At 42.1% G+C, this 13,674-nt stretch overlaps 3 protein-coding genes across 3 annotated transcripts; 1 reads left to right on the top strand and 2 right to left on the bottom strand.

Moving 5' to 3' along the window:
• Positions 1-636: 636 nt before the first annotated feature.
• LOC138901659 (uncharacterized) lies at positions 637-1,014 on the bottom strand. Its single transcript, XM_070189438.1, has one exon. It carries the CDS (start codon positions 1,012-1,014, stop codon positions 637-639), a length of 378 nt encoding a protein of 125 aa, XP_070045539.1.
• A 4,636-nt stretch (positions 1,015-5,650) lies between these two features.
• Positions 5,651-6,299, bottom strand: LOC117279022 (uncharacterized). Its single transcript, XM_033658457.1, has 2 exons — positions 5,873-6,299; positions 5,651-5,781 (listed from the first exon to the last, which is right to left on the bottom strand). Exons 1-2 carry the CDS (start codon positions 6,297-6,299, stop codon positions 5,651-5,653), a joined length of 558 nt encoding a protein of 185 aa, XP_033514348.1.
• A 5,433-nt stretch (positions 6,300-11,732) lies between these two features.
• On the top strand, positions 11,733-12,134 carry LOC138901658 (uncharacterized). Its single transcript, XM_070189437.1, has one exon. The coding sequence runs from the start codon at positions 11,733-11,735 to the stop codon at positions 12,132-12,134; it is 402 nt and encodes a 133-aa protein (XP_070045538.1).
• The last annotated feature ends 1,540 nt before the right edge of the window (positions 12,135-13,674 follow it).

The raw sequence follows: 13,674 nt of genomic DNA, 5'->3' as shown, positions 1-13,674 counted from the left end.
AATACAAACCTTCAAGTAAGTGAATTTAACCTTATACAATTCTTTTATCAATTTCTATCATGACTAAGTGATTATATTAGCAAGTAAGGGCACAAACATTCCAAGTATAGCATGATACGGGTCCTAAACTACCCGGACAATAGCATAATAGTAGCTACGCACGGACTCTCGTCACCTCGTACGTACGTAGCCCCCACAATTAGGTACAAATATTTATTTAATTCACCTATGGGGTTAATTCCCTCTTACAAGGTTAGAAAGGAGACTTACCTCGCCTCAAAGCCTACTTTCCAATTCAAGAACGCGCTCAAACCTCCAAACTTGATGCCATACGACTCGAAGCTAGTCAAACATGACATAAACTAATCAATCTATGCTCAAAAGTTCATAATTCCACCATTTAAGTGATTACCCACCCTAAATTGCAAGATTCCTAAAATTCACTCCCGGGCCCACGTGCTTGTATTCCGAAAATTTTCAAAGAAAGTTGTTACCCATAACCTTAGGAACATAAATATATGATTTTTACTAAATTTCATAACAAATTTCGTGGTTAAATCTCGTTTTCATCAAAACCTAGGTCTTCCTCTAAACCCTTATTTTTCACTAATTTTCACATGTTAATCTACCCATAATCTAAGTATTTAATTCACCAAATGAACCTCTGCCTCCAGATGAGGCACGACCGAAACCCCCAAAGTGATGAGGCCACTTCTCAGATACCGCCTCTCTATCCTGACTACGAATTATCTCGATCCGTCTAGTAATCTCTGCGGCCTTTTGGAAGGAAATATCATCCCCATTATCCTTGTCCATTTGTAGCCTGATACCAAGAGTAATTCCAACAATGAATCTCCCCACTCTCTCCTTCCCAGTAGGGAGTAAGATAACTGCATGGCGAGCTAGATCCACAAATCGGGTCTTATACTGTGTAACAATCATGCTACCATGTTGAAGGCGCTCGAACTGCCTGTGGTACCCCCCTCTCATAGTGAAAGGAATAAACTTCTCCATAAATAACTATGAAAATTGATCCCAAGTTAGGTGCGCCGAACCTGCTGGTGTGCTCTGCTTATAATCCTGCAACCACCTCTTGGCCTTATCTAGAACGCTGCAAAGTCGATCCCATTGGTCTCAATAATACCCATGGTGAAAAACCTCAAGGAAACGGTCCAAATAATCCGGTGGGTCTTTAGAAGGTGCACCAATAAAATGAACAGTAAAGAGCTTGGTAAACTTATCCAACCTCATCAATCCATTAGATGACATTGCGGGCCTCTCCCCGGGCTATGTAGCAATAACGGGCTAAACCACCCCAATTGCTTGAACTGCTAGAGTCTAATATATAGGAGCCATCTGCTCCAGAGTGTGAGTAGTAGGAGTTTGTGCTCCTCCCCCAGCCTAAGAGACAGCCAATACTACCGAAAATGCACCGGTTCGGGCCATGCTCTCCATGTGGCCCACTAAACGGACTAGAGCGTCCTAAAGTACGTAAGTGGCTATAAATCCCTCCAGGACCTATACCAAGTCCCGGAACTAAAATTCGAACCCGAGAACAATAAAATTAACCTACGGTCAAACCTAGGAAATTTTCAACCTTTCAAATTACTAGCTTTCGACAAAATGAGTGAAATCAACCTAGGGACCTTCGATTTCAATTTCGGGCATATGACCAAGTCCAAAATCACAATACGGACCTACCGGAATCGTTAAAACACCGATCCGGGGTCGTTTCCTAAATATGTTGACCGTAGTCAACTCAAGTTATTTTTAAAGCTAAAAATCATATTATTTTCAATTTTTTGCGTATAATCTTTCTGGAAAAAGACACAGATTGCGCACGCAAATAGAGGAATGGAGCTAATAAAGGTAACGAAATATGGAAATAAGGACTAGTAATCAAATCGAACTATTAGGTCTTCACATTCTCCATCTCTAAAAGAAACGCTCGTCCTCAAGCGAACATTGAAAAGTAGTTGGACTGGTGAAAAGGTGTGGGTATCTACTTCGTATATCAGACTCGGACTCCCACATAGCTGCCTCAATTGGCTGACCTCTCCACTGCACTCTCACGGAAGAATAACTATTAGACCTCAACTTCCGGACATGATGGGCGAGAATAGCCACCAGCTTCTCCTCATAAGTAAAATCCTTGTCCAATTGGACTGAGCTGAAATCTAATACATGGGACGGATTACTGTGATACTTTCGAAGCATGGAAACATGGAACAACAAGTGAACTGCCAATAAGGTGGGTGGCAATGCAAGTCTGTAGGCCACCTCACCAACTCTGTCAAGCATCTAAAAAGAAACAATATACTTAGGGCTCACCTTGCCTTTCTTCTTGTACCTCATCACACTCTTCATGGGTGAAACCCGCAGCAAAACTCTCTCTCTTACCATGAATTCTACATCACGAGCCCTCCGATCAGCGTAACTCATCTACCTAGACTAGGTTGTATGAAGCCGATCCTGAATCAACTTGACTTTCTCCAAGGCATCCCGAACCAAATCAGTACCCAACAACCTAGCCTCTCCCGGCTCAAACCAACCAACTAGAGAACGACACCGCCTCCCATATAAGGCTTCGTAAGGAGCCATCTGAATACTCGAATGGTAGATGTTTTTCTAGGCAAACTCCGCAAATGGTTAGAACTGACCATAACACATGCGCGTAGCATATCCTCTAAGATCTAAATAATATGCTCGGACTGCCTGTCCGTCTGGGGGATGAAATGTTGTACTCAACTCAATACGCGTACCAAAGTCCCATTGCATATCTCTTTAGAAATACGATGTGAACTGTGTGCCCCGATCGAAGATAATAGACACCGGCATGTTGTGAAGATTCACAATCTCCCAGTTATAGATCTGAGCTAGCTGCTTTGAAAAATATGTAGCCCCCACCGGAATGAAATGTGCCGACTTGGTCAACCTATCTACAATGACCCATACTGCGTCAAATTTCTTTGAAGTCTGTGGGAGCCCAACAACGAAATCCATGGTAATACGCTCCCACTCCCACTCAGGAATCTCAAGTCTTTGAAGCAAACCGCTCGGCCTCTAATGCTCGTATTTCACCTGTTGGCAATTCAACCACCGAGCATAATGCTCTACTATATCTTTCTTCATTTTTCTCCATCAATAATGTTGTCTCAAATCCTGATACATCTTGGCGGCACCCAAATTAATGGAATACTGTGAACTGTGACCCTTCTCAAGAATCAACTCACGAAGCCCATCCACATTAGGCACACAAATTCGATCCTGCATCCACAACACCCCATCATCTCCAATAGAAACCTCCTTGGCATCGTCATGCTGCATTGTGTCCTTAGAGACAAGTAAATAGGGTCGTCATACTAACGCTCTCTGATGCACTCATATAAAGAAGACCGAGAAACCACACAAGCAAGAACCCGACTAGGCTCCGAAACATCTAACCTCACGAGATGATTGGCCAAAGACTGAACATCCGATGCTAGCGATCTCTCACCAACTTGAATATATGCAATGCTACCCATACCCTCAGCCTTTCTAGTCAAGGCATCGGCCACCACATTGGCCTTTTCGGGGTACAAAATGATGATATAAATGTCTTTTAACAATCTAACCACCTGCGCTGCCTCAAGTTTAGATCCTTTTGCTTAAACAAGTGTTGTAGACTCCAATGATCTGTGAATACCTCACACGACACACTGTAAAGGTAGTGCCTCCAAATCATCAATGCATGAACAATAGCTGCCAACTCTAGATCATGAATGAGGTAGTTCTTCTCATGAATAGTCAGCTAACGCGAAGCATAAGCGATCATCCAACCCTCCTGCATTAAAACGCATTAGATGCCAATCCACGAAGCATCACAATAAACTACATATAAACCCGATGCTGGTGGTATAACTAGAATTGGAGTTGTGGTTAAAGCAGTCTTAAGATTCTGAAAGCTCAACTCACACTCATCAGACTATTTGAAAAGAGCACCCTTCTGGCTCAACTTGGTCAATGGGGTTGAGATAGATAAAAATCATCTCTACGAACCGACGATAATAACTGCCAAACCCAAGAAGCTATGAATATCTGTAGCTGAAGTAGGTCTAGGCTAGTTATGAACTGATTCAATCTTCTTAAGATCTACTTTAATGCCCTTGGAAGATACAACATGGCCCAAAGAGGCAATCAAATCCAACAAAACTCACACTTTGTAAACTCGGCATATAACTGACTATCTCTCAGAGTCTGAAGTATGATCCGCAGATACTGCTCACGTTCCTCTCGACTGCAGGAGTAGACCAAAATATTATCAATGAAGACGGTCTCAAAAGAAACCAAATAAGGCTTGAATACCCGGTTGATAAAATCCATAAATGTTGCTGGGGTATTTGTCAAGCCAAATGACATCACTAGAAACTCATAATGTCCATACCACGTTCGAAAAGCTGTCTTAGGGAAATCCGATGCCCTAATATTCAATTGATGGTAGCCAGATCTCAAATTAATCTTCGAAAATAATTCGGCACCCTGAAGCTGATCAAATAAGTCATCAATCCTTGGAAACGGATACTTGTTCTTGATAGTGAGTTTGTTCAACTGTCAATAATCTATACATATCCTTATCGAACCATCCTTTTTGTTCACAAACAACACCGGTGCACACCAAGGCGATACACTAGGTCTAGTGAATCTCCTGTCAAGCAAATCCAGCAATTGCTCCTTCAATTCCTTCAACTCAGCTAGGGCCATACGGTATGGTGGAATAGAAATGGGCTGGGTGCCCAGATCCAAGTCAATACAGAAGTCGATATCTCTATTGGGTGGCATCCCCGATAAATCTGTAGGAAACACCTCTAGAAACTGGTGCACAACTGGTAATGAATACATGGAAGGAACCTCTGCACTAGGATCACGGATATAGGCCATATATGCTAGACATCCCTTCTCGACCAAATTCTGAGCCTTCACATAAGAAATAACCATGCTAGTGGAATGACCAGGAGTCGCTCTCCGCTCTAATAGAGGAAACCTCGGCATGGCTAAAGTCACTGTCTTGGCGTGGCAATCCAAAATAGCTTGATAAGGTGACAACTAATCCATGCCCAAAATAACATCAAAGTCCACCATATCAAGAAGTAGAAGATCTATATTAGTGTCAAGGCTCCCAATAGGAATCACGCACGAGCAATAAATACGATATACTACAATAGAATCTCCCACGGGCATGGACACACGGATACGAGCACTTAAAGAATCACGAGGCATAACCAGATATGAAGCAAAATAGGATGTCACGTACGAATAGGTAGAGCCTGGATCAAATAAAACTGAGGCATCCCTATGGAAATTGGAACAATACTTGTGATAATGGTGTCAGATGGATCTGCCTTAGGCCTGGCTATGAATGCATAAAAATAGGGCTGGGGCCCACCTCCCTAACTTCCTCCCCTCGAGTGACCTCTAGCTGGCTGGCATCGAACTCTAATGTTTTGACCTTAACCTTAAGCTATCTAACCCCCTCTAGCTGGCTGTATGGGCGGTGGAGCAACTGGTGCCAGCATAATGGCATAAGAGCTCTACTGCTCATTAATCTTGGACAATACCTCTTAATATTACATGTACCTCCACACTCAAAGCACTCTCTCTACTGCTGAGGCTGCTAAAGCTGAGACTGACCCTGACGAACTGGATAACAACTATAGTGACTCTGTAGCATTAGTGCACTAATAGGAGCTGAAGGTGCACTAAACGCTTGCTGCTCTGGACGATACCCATGTGAACCACGATTGCCTGAAGCACCATGAGATGTCTGGAGTGCTGACTGAATCGGCCTAGGAGGATGGCCTCTACCAAATAAACCTTTGCCTCCAGATGATTCTACCACTGAAACCCTCAAAGAGATGAGGCCACTTCTCAGATACCACTTCTCTATCCTGACTACGAATCATCTCGATCCGTCTAGCAATCTCTAATGCCCTTTGGAAAGAAATATCATCCCCATTCTCCTTGTTCATTTGTAGCCTGTTACTGAAAGTAAGTCCAACAATGAATCTCCTCACTCTCTCCTTCCCAGTAGGAAATACGATAATTGCATGGTGAGCTAGATCCACAAATCGGGTCTCACACTGGGTAACAATCATGCTACCATGATGAAGGCGCTCGAACTGCCTGTGGTACCCCGCTCTCAGAGTGAAAGGAATACATTTATCCAGAAATAACTGCGAATATTGATCCCAAGTGAAGGGCAGCGAACCTGCTGGTCTACTCTGCTTATAATCCTGCAACCACCTCTTGGCAGAACCGGTCATCTAGAACACAACAAAGTCGACTCCATTGGTCTCAATAATACCCATGTTGCGCAACACCTCATGGTAATGGTCTAAATAATCTTATGGGTCTTTAAAAGGTTCACCACCAAAATGAATAGTAAAGAGCTTGGTAAACTTATCGAACCTCATCAATCCATTAGAAGACATCGCGGGCCTCTCCACGGGCTATGTAGCAATAACGGGCTGAACCACCTCACCTGCTTGAACCGCTAGAGTCTGATATATAGGATCCATCTGCTCTGGAGTGTGAGTAGAAGGAGTCAGTGCTCCTCCCCCAACCTGCAAGATAACATGTGCCACCGAAAATGCACCGATCCGGGCCACGCTCTCCATGAGGCCCACTAAATGGACTAGAGCATCCTGAAGTACATGAGTGGCTATAAATCCCTCTGGTACCTCAGTGGGTCCGACTGGTGCGGCCTGAATTGGGATATATTCCTCATGATCATTTCGATGATCCACGATGGGTATTGCTGCACGTACTCTAGGCTGAGCTCTGCCTCGGCCCCTACCTCAACCCTGGCTCCGACCCCTGGTAGTGGTGGCAACAAGAATGGAATGATTCCATCATCAATGATAGAATAAAATCGCACGATAGAGAAATAAAGAAGCAAAATTTTCCTAAAGCTCTATAGCCTCTAGAAGATAAGTACAGACGTCTCTGTACCGTTCCTCCAGACTCTACTAAGCTTGCTCATGACTCGTGAGACCTAGGCAATCTAGTGCTCTGATATAAACTTGTCACGACCCAAAATTTCACCATCGGGATCATGATGGCGTCTAACACTTCACTTCTAGGAAAGCCAATGTTAGCTAAATTACTTAACCAGTTTTAACAATTCGAATCAAAATAATAATAATAGTAATAATAATAATAATAATAATAATAATAATAATAATAATAATAATAATAATAATAATAATAATAATAATAATAATATCCGTAATAATCTGAAATAGAGTAATATAATATTGAATAACATAATCTAAACATATCCCAGAATCTGGAGTCACGAATAAATGAGCATCTAGAGTGCTACAAATAAAGTCTGAACAAAATACAACTACTTTGAAGCTAAATAAATAGTAATGATAGATTGGAAGGGGACTTTAGGGATGCGGATGCCATGTAGCTATTCCTCCATTTCCACAAGTAGCTGAATCCGAGCAATCTAACTACGCGTCGTTGGGATCAACTCCGGTATCTGCACAAAAAGTGTAGAAGTATAGTATGAGTACAACCAACTCCATATACCCCGTAAGTGCCAAGCCTAACCTCGTCGAAGTAGTGACGAGGCTATGGCAGGTCACTCACAAATAACCTGTGAAAAATAATAATAACAGAAGAAAAAGGATAAGAATAAAGCAATAAACTCATGAAATAGATCAACTACCAGAGATCCTAGAATAACAAAGCCTCAAGTCTCATATTACAATACCAAGAATGACTCTACAATCTCAAACAAGTACAATACAACATATTAAATTCGTCGCGGTGCGCTACCCGATCCCACCATATCATCAGTTGTTCATATCATAATCCAGCCTTATTCATTCTTATCATTTCATTAGTGTTCAATACCGTTGCGGCGTGCAACCCTGATCCTCAAACAATTCAAACCATTAACTTAAATAACTTAACAAAAATACTTGCAAAGTATCAACACAGAGGGGTGAAATGTACAAATAATAAAGAATCACACTATAAACGAGGAATGTCAAACATCTCGAAATCTCAAACAATGGAAACAGGTAAATGAGGTGACAGTAAAAATATACAATTAAAGCAAATTGAAACAAGTAGAAAATGAGCAAAAATTGCATGGGAAATGAACAAATCAAGGCAAGTAGCAGTTAAATAACAAGTAACAAATAGTTCATAGATGTCAAGTAATGACGTGTAACAGTTAAATCATAAAACATGAAATAACATGGAACAAATGAAAAAATGGAAGTAAATACTCCAACCCCGCATTCAAAATCCCGTGACGGCGCATACACACTCGTCACCTCGCATATACACCGCTTTCCCACATAATACACATAACAAATAATTCACAAAGTCCTAATTCCCTCAAGTCAAGGTTAGACACAATACGTACCTCACTCCGCAACCAAATCAAGGCACAACCACGACTTTTCCTTTAGAATCGGCCTCCAAACCAATCAAATCTAGCCAAATATAGTTCAAATACTTCAAATTAGGCATTAGAAATTACGCACGAGTGAAAAAGATTCAATCTTTAATGATTTTGTAAAAAGTCAACAAAAGTCAACCCCGGGCTCTCTTGATCAAAACCCGAGATTTGGACCAAATTCCAATTACCCATTAATCCCTGAACCCGGTTATGTGATTAATTTCGAAATCCGATCTCAATTTGAGGTCTAAATCTCAATTTCTCAAAATTTCCAATTTTTACCTAAACCCCTTATTTCTACCATGGAAAATCTTAGATTAAAGGTTAAAATCAATGGGTGTTTATGGAAATATAATAAAACAAGTTAAAATCTACTAACCAATGAAGTTGGGATGAGAAACCTCTTCAAAATCGCCTCTACTACTAGCTATAATTTGAAAATTGTGAAAAATGGTGAAAATCCCGATTTTGGAATGTTGTAATACCTGGGCTTTAGCTGCCCTTCGTGATCGCGAAGAACCCAACGTGTTCGCGGAGAACACTGGCCAAATGGCCATCATAATCACGAATTCCTTCTCGTGTTCACGAAGAGATATCCAGTCCGGCCTCCGCGTTTGTGACCATTGTATCGCGTTCGCGTAGAAGGATGCCCATGCTTTCCCCCAGATCCTTCAACCGATCGCGTTTGCGAGTGGACGGTCGTGTTTGCGAATGGTAAACCCCTCACTACTTCGCATTCACAACCAAGTCCCTGCATTAGCGTAGAAGATATTCCGCCCCAATCCAACTTCCCCTTCGCGATCGCGAAGCATATAGCACAGGACACGAAATAAAGCTAAAAACCAGCAACTCTCAAGTCCAAAAATGGTTTGTAGCCTATCTGAAACTCACCTGAGCCCCTCGGGCTCCGAACCAAACATGCACATAAGTGTAATAACATCATACGAACTTGCTCACATGATCAAATTACCAAAATAAAATCTCTAACTCCGAATCTGATGTCAAAATGTATAAAATTTCAAATAAAACTCAAGAGCTTCTAAAATCACAACAGAGCGTCCGAATCCTACCAAACCAACTCTGATTTTCACCAAAATTTGCAAACAAGTTTCCAATAGTAAAACGGACCTATACCAAGTCCCGGAACCAAAATCCGAACTTAATAACCATAAAGTCAATGTATGGTCAAACCGAGGAAATTTCCAAACATTCAAATTACTAGCTTTTGGCAAAATGAGTCAAAGAAACCTAGGGACCTCCGATTTCAATTTTGGGCATACGCCCAAGTAGAAAATAACAGTACTAATCTACCGGAATTGTCAATATATCGATCCGGGATTATTTTCACAAAATATTGACCGTAGTCAACTCAAGTTGTTTTTAAAGCTAAAAATCATATTTTTTCAAATATTTATGTAAAACCTTCCCGAAAAAAGACACAGACTGTGCACGTAAATTGAAGAACATCAAATAGAGTAAATAGAGGTCTCAGAAAATGGAAATAAGGGATAGTAGTCAAGTCAACCTATCTGGTCGTCACAAATGTCATCTTACCTTGCTCCATATTTGGGTATATCTTGTGATTCTTTGAATTCTCCCATTTATGTGTCCACGCTTGTGGGAGATTCGATTATTGTGGACCATGTGTATCAGTCATGTTTAGTTGTTATTGGTGGTTTTTGAGACCAGAGTTGATCTATTGTTACTCAATATGGTAGACTTTGATGTGATCTTGGGCATGGATTGGTTGCCGCCCTATCACGCTATTCTGGATTGTCACACTAATACTGTGACACTTGTTATGCTAGTTTTGCCATGATTTGATTAGAGGGGTACATTGGATCATATTCCTAGCAGGGTTGTGTCCTTCCTTAAGGCACATCGGATGGTTGAAAAGGGGTGTGAGGCATATTTAGCCTTTGTGAGGAATATGAGTGCTGATACTCCTACCGTTGAGTCAGTTCTGGTAGTGAGAGATTTCCCTGATGTGTTTCTAGCAGACCTTTCAGGCATGCCGGCCGATAGAGATATCGATTTTGGTATTGCCTTGTTGCCGGGAACTCAGCACATTACTATTCCACCATATCGTATGGCGCTAGCAGAGTTGAAGGAGTTAAAGGAACAATAACAAGAGTTTCTTGATAAGGGTTTCATCTGGCCTAGTGTGTCACCTTGGAGTGCTCCGGTTCTGTTTGTGAACAAGAAGGATGGTTCTATGCGTATGTGTATTGATTATAGGCAGTTGAACAAGGTTATAGTGAGGAACATGTACCCATTATCGTGCATTGATGACTTATTTGACCAGCTTCAGGGTGCCAGAGTGTTCTCCAAGATTGATTTAAGGTCAGTGTATCATCAACTGAAGATTCAGGATCCGGATATTCCCAAGACTACTTTCAGTACTTGATATGGTCACTATGAGTTCCTTGTGAGATCATTTGGTCTGACCACTGCCCCAACAACATTTATGCACCTGATGAACAGCGTATTCCAGTCATATCTTAAATAATTTGTCATTGTGTTTATTGAAGACATTTTGGTGTATTCCCGTAGCCGGGAGGATCATGAGCATCATTTAAGGATCGTGCTCCATACCTTGAGAGAGAAGAAGTTATATGCAACATTCTCAAAGTGTGAATTCTAGCTTGATTCGATTACGTTTTTGGGACATGTGGTATCTAGTGAGGGGATCAAGGTAGACCCGAAGAAGATTGAGGCAGTTCATAGTTGGCCCAGACCATCTTCAGCTACTGAGATTCAGAGTTTCCTTGGTTTAGCCGGATATTATGGTCGTTTCGTAGAGGGTTTTTCATCCATTGCACCTATGACTAGATTGACCCAGAAAGGTAATCCTTTAAGATGGTCTGAGGAGTGTGAGGCGAGTTTTCAAAAGTTCAAGACTGCTTTGACTACAGCCCCAGTGTTGGCGTTGCCTACGGGCTCGGGGTCTTACACTATGTATTGTGATACATCGCGTATTGGGCTTGGCACGGTGTTGATGTAAGACAGTAGGGTGATTGCCTACGCGTCTCGGCTGCTAAAGGTTCATGAGAACAATTATCCGGTCCACGACTTAGAAGTAGAAACTATTGTTCACGCATTGAAGATTTGGAGGCATTATCTGTACGGTGTCCCATGTGAGGTCTATTCCGACCACCGGAGTCTCCGACATCTGTTCAAGAAGAAAGATCATAACTTGCAGCAACAGAGATGGTTAGAGTGGCTTAAAGACTATGATATCATTATTCAGTATCATCTGGGGAAGGCCAATGTGATGGCCGATGCCTTGAGTAGAAAGGCGGAGATTTTGTGCAGTTTGTCATATCTAACGGCAGCAAAGAGCCTACTAGCCCTTGATGTTCATGCCTTGGCTAATCAGTTTGTTACACTAGATGTTTCGGAGCCCAAACGGGTTATTGCTTGCATGGTTTCTCGATTATCTTTATATAAGCGCATCAGAGAGCGTCAGTATGACAACTCCCATTTGCTTTTCCTTAAGGACACGGTACAGCACGGTGATGCAAAGGAGGTTTCTATTGGAGATGACAGGGTGTTGCAGATGCAGGGCCGGTTATGTGTGTCTATTGTGGATGAGTTACATGAGTTAATTCTTGAGGAGGCCCACAGTTCGTGGTATTCCATTATCCGGGAGCCGCTAAGATGTATCAAGATTTGAGGCAGCACTATTGGTGGAGGAGAATGAAGAAAGATATTGTGTAGTATGTGTCTCGGTGCCTGAATTGTTAGCAAGTGAAGTACGAGCATCAGAGGCCGGGCAGTTTGCTTTAGAGAGTTATGATTCCCAAGTGGAAATGGGAGTGGGTTACCATGGATTTAGTTGTTGGGCTCCCACGGACTTTGAAGAAATTTGACGTTGTATGAGTGATTATGGATAGGTTGACCAAGTCGGCTCATTTCATTCCGGTGGTGACTACCTATTCTTCAGAGCAACTGGCTCAAATCTAACTGTGAGATTGTTCGTCTCCATGGTATGTCAGTGTCCATTATCTCTGATCGAGGAACATAGTTCACATTGTGTTTCTGGAGAGCTGTACAACGTAAGTTAGGTAGACAGGTTGAGTTGAGTACAACCTTTCACCCCCAAACGGATGTGCAGTCCGAGTGCACCATTCAGATATTAGAGGATATGCTTCGTGCCTATGTTATGGATTTTGGGGGTTCTTGGGATCAATTCTTGCCGCTTGCAGAGTTTGCCTATAATAACAGCTACCAATCGAGTATTCAGATGGCTCCTTATGAGGCCCTATATGGTAGGCGGTGCCGTTCTCCAGTTGGTTGGTTTGAATCGGGAGAGGCTAGGTTGTTGGTCATAGAGTTGGTTCGAGATGCCTTGGAGAAATCCAGGTTGATTCAGGATCGGCTTCATACAACTTAGTCTAAAAGAGTTATGCTGATCGGAAGGCTCGTGACGTAGCATTTATGGTGGGAGAGAGGGTTTTGCTTCGGGTGTCACCCATGAAGGGTGTGATGAAGTTCGGGAAGAAGGGTAAGTTGAGCCCTAGGTATATCGGTCCTTTGGAGATCCTTGAGAGAGTTGGTGAGGTATCCTACAACCTTACATTGCTGTCCAACCTATCGACAGTTCACCTGGTGTTATGCAATTTAGTGCTTGTCTACAAAATTTAATGTCGATTGCAGTTTATTTGATAGTATTCGGATGCTTAGTTGCAATTGTAGAAGTTCTTGAAATTTACCTTCATATTCATTATTTTTGGTGTTCGATTCATAGTTCTAGATGTTATTTTTGTGTTTTGATCGCGCGAACGAGTTCATATGATATTTTTAGACTTGTGTGGATTTTTGGTTTGGAGCCCCGATGGCTCGGATGAATTTCGGACGTGATTTGGAAAGATTTGAACTGAGAAGGAACTGGCTGGTGTGCTGGTGGTCAGATGTCACAATCGCGAGCACCAACCTCATAATTGCGAATTTAGCAAGGGGGTCTCAGGTGTCGCAATTGCGCATTTGCGATGCATTTGTTGCATTTGTGATGGGAACTAGGTTCGCATTTGCGAACCCACAATCGCATTTGCGAAGTTCCCCTTAAGTCTGTCAGTGCCGCATTTACGAGAATATCTTCGCAATTGTGAATCCAGTGTCGTAATTGTAATATCTGCAACTGAACAAAAGTTAGAAAAGTCGGGATTTGGGTCTCATTTCTCATATTTTAGAACCCTAGACTTGGAAGGAGGCGA

This window comes from Nicotiana tomentosiformis, chromosome 11 (assembly GCF_000390325.3).
Source record: "Nicotiana tomentosiformis chromosome 11, ASM39032v3, whole genome shotgun sequence".
Lineage (NCBI taxonomy): Eukaryota > Viridiplantae > Streptophyta > Magnoliopsida > Solanales > Solanaceae > Nicotiana > Nicotiana tomentosiformis.
The sequence above is the reverse complement of the archived record's forward strand: the minus strand, read 5'-3'. Positions and strand labels throughout refer to the sequence as shown.

Bases quoted from the DNA above. Each gene is read 5' to 3' on its own strand.
- LOC138901658 (XM_070189437.1), top strand. From the start codon at position 11,733: ATGGCCGATGCCTTGAGTAGAAAGGCGGAGATTTTGTGCAGTTTGTCA.
- LOC138901659 (XM_070189438.1), bottom strand. From the start codon at position 1,014: ATGGAGAAGTTTATTCCTTTCACTATGAGAGGGGGGTACCACAGGCAG.
- LOC117279022 (XM_033658457.1), bottom strand. From the start codon at position 6,299: ATGACCGGTTCTGCCAAGAGGTGGTTGCAGGATTATAAGCAGAGTAGA. The intron at 5,782-5,872 runs GTAGAATCATCT...ATGGTGCTTCAG, and splicing joins TCTCTTTGAGGGTTTCAGTG to GCAATCGTGGTTCACATGGG.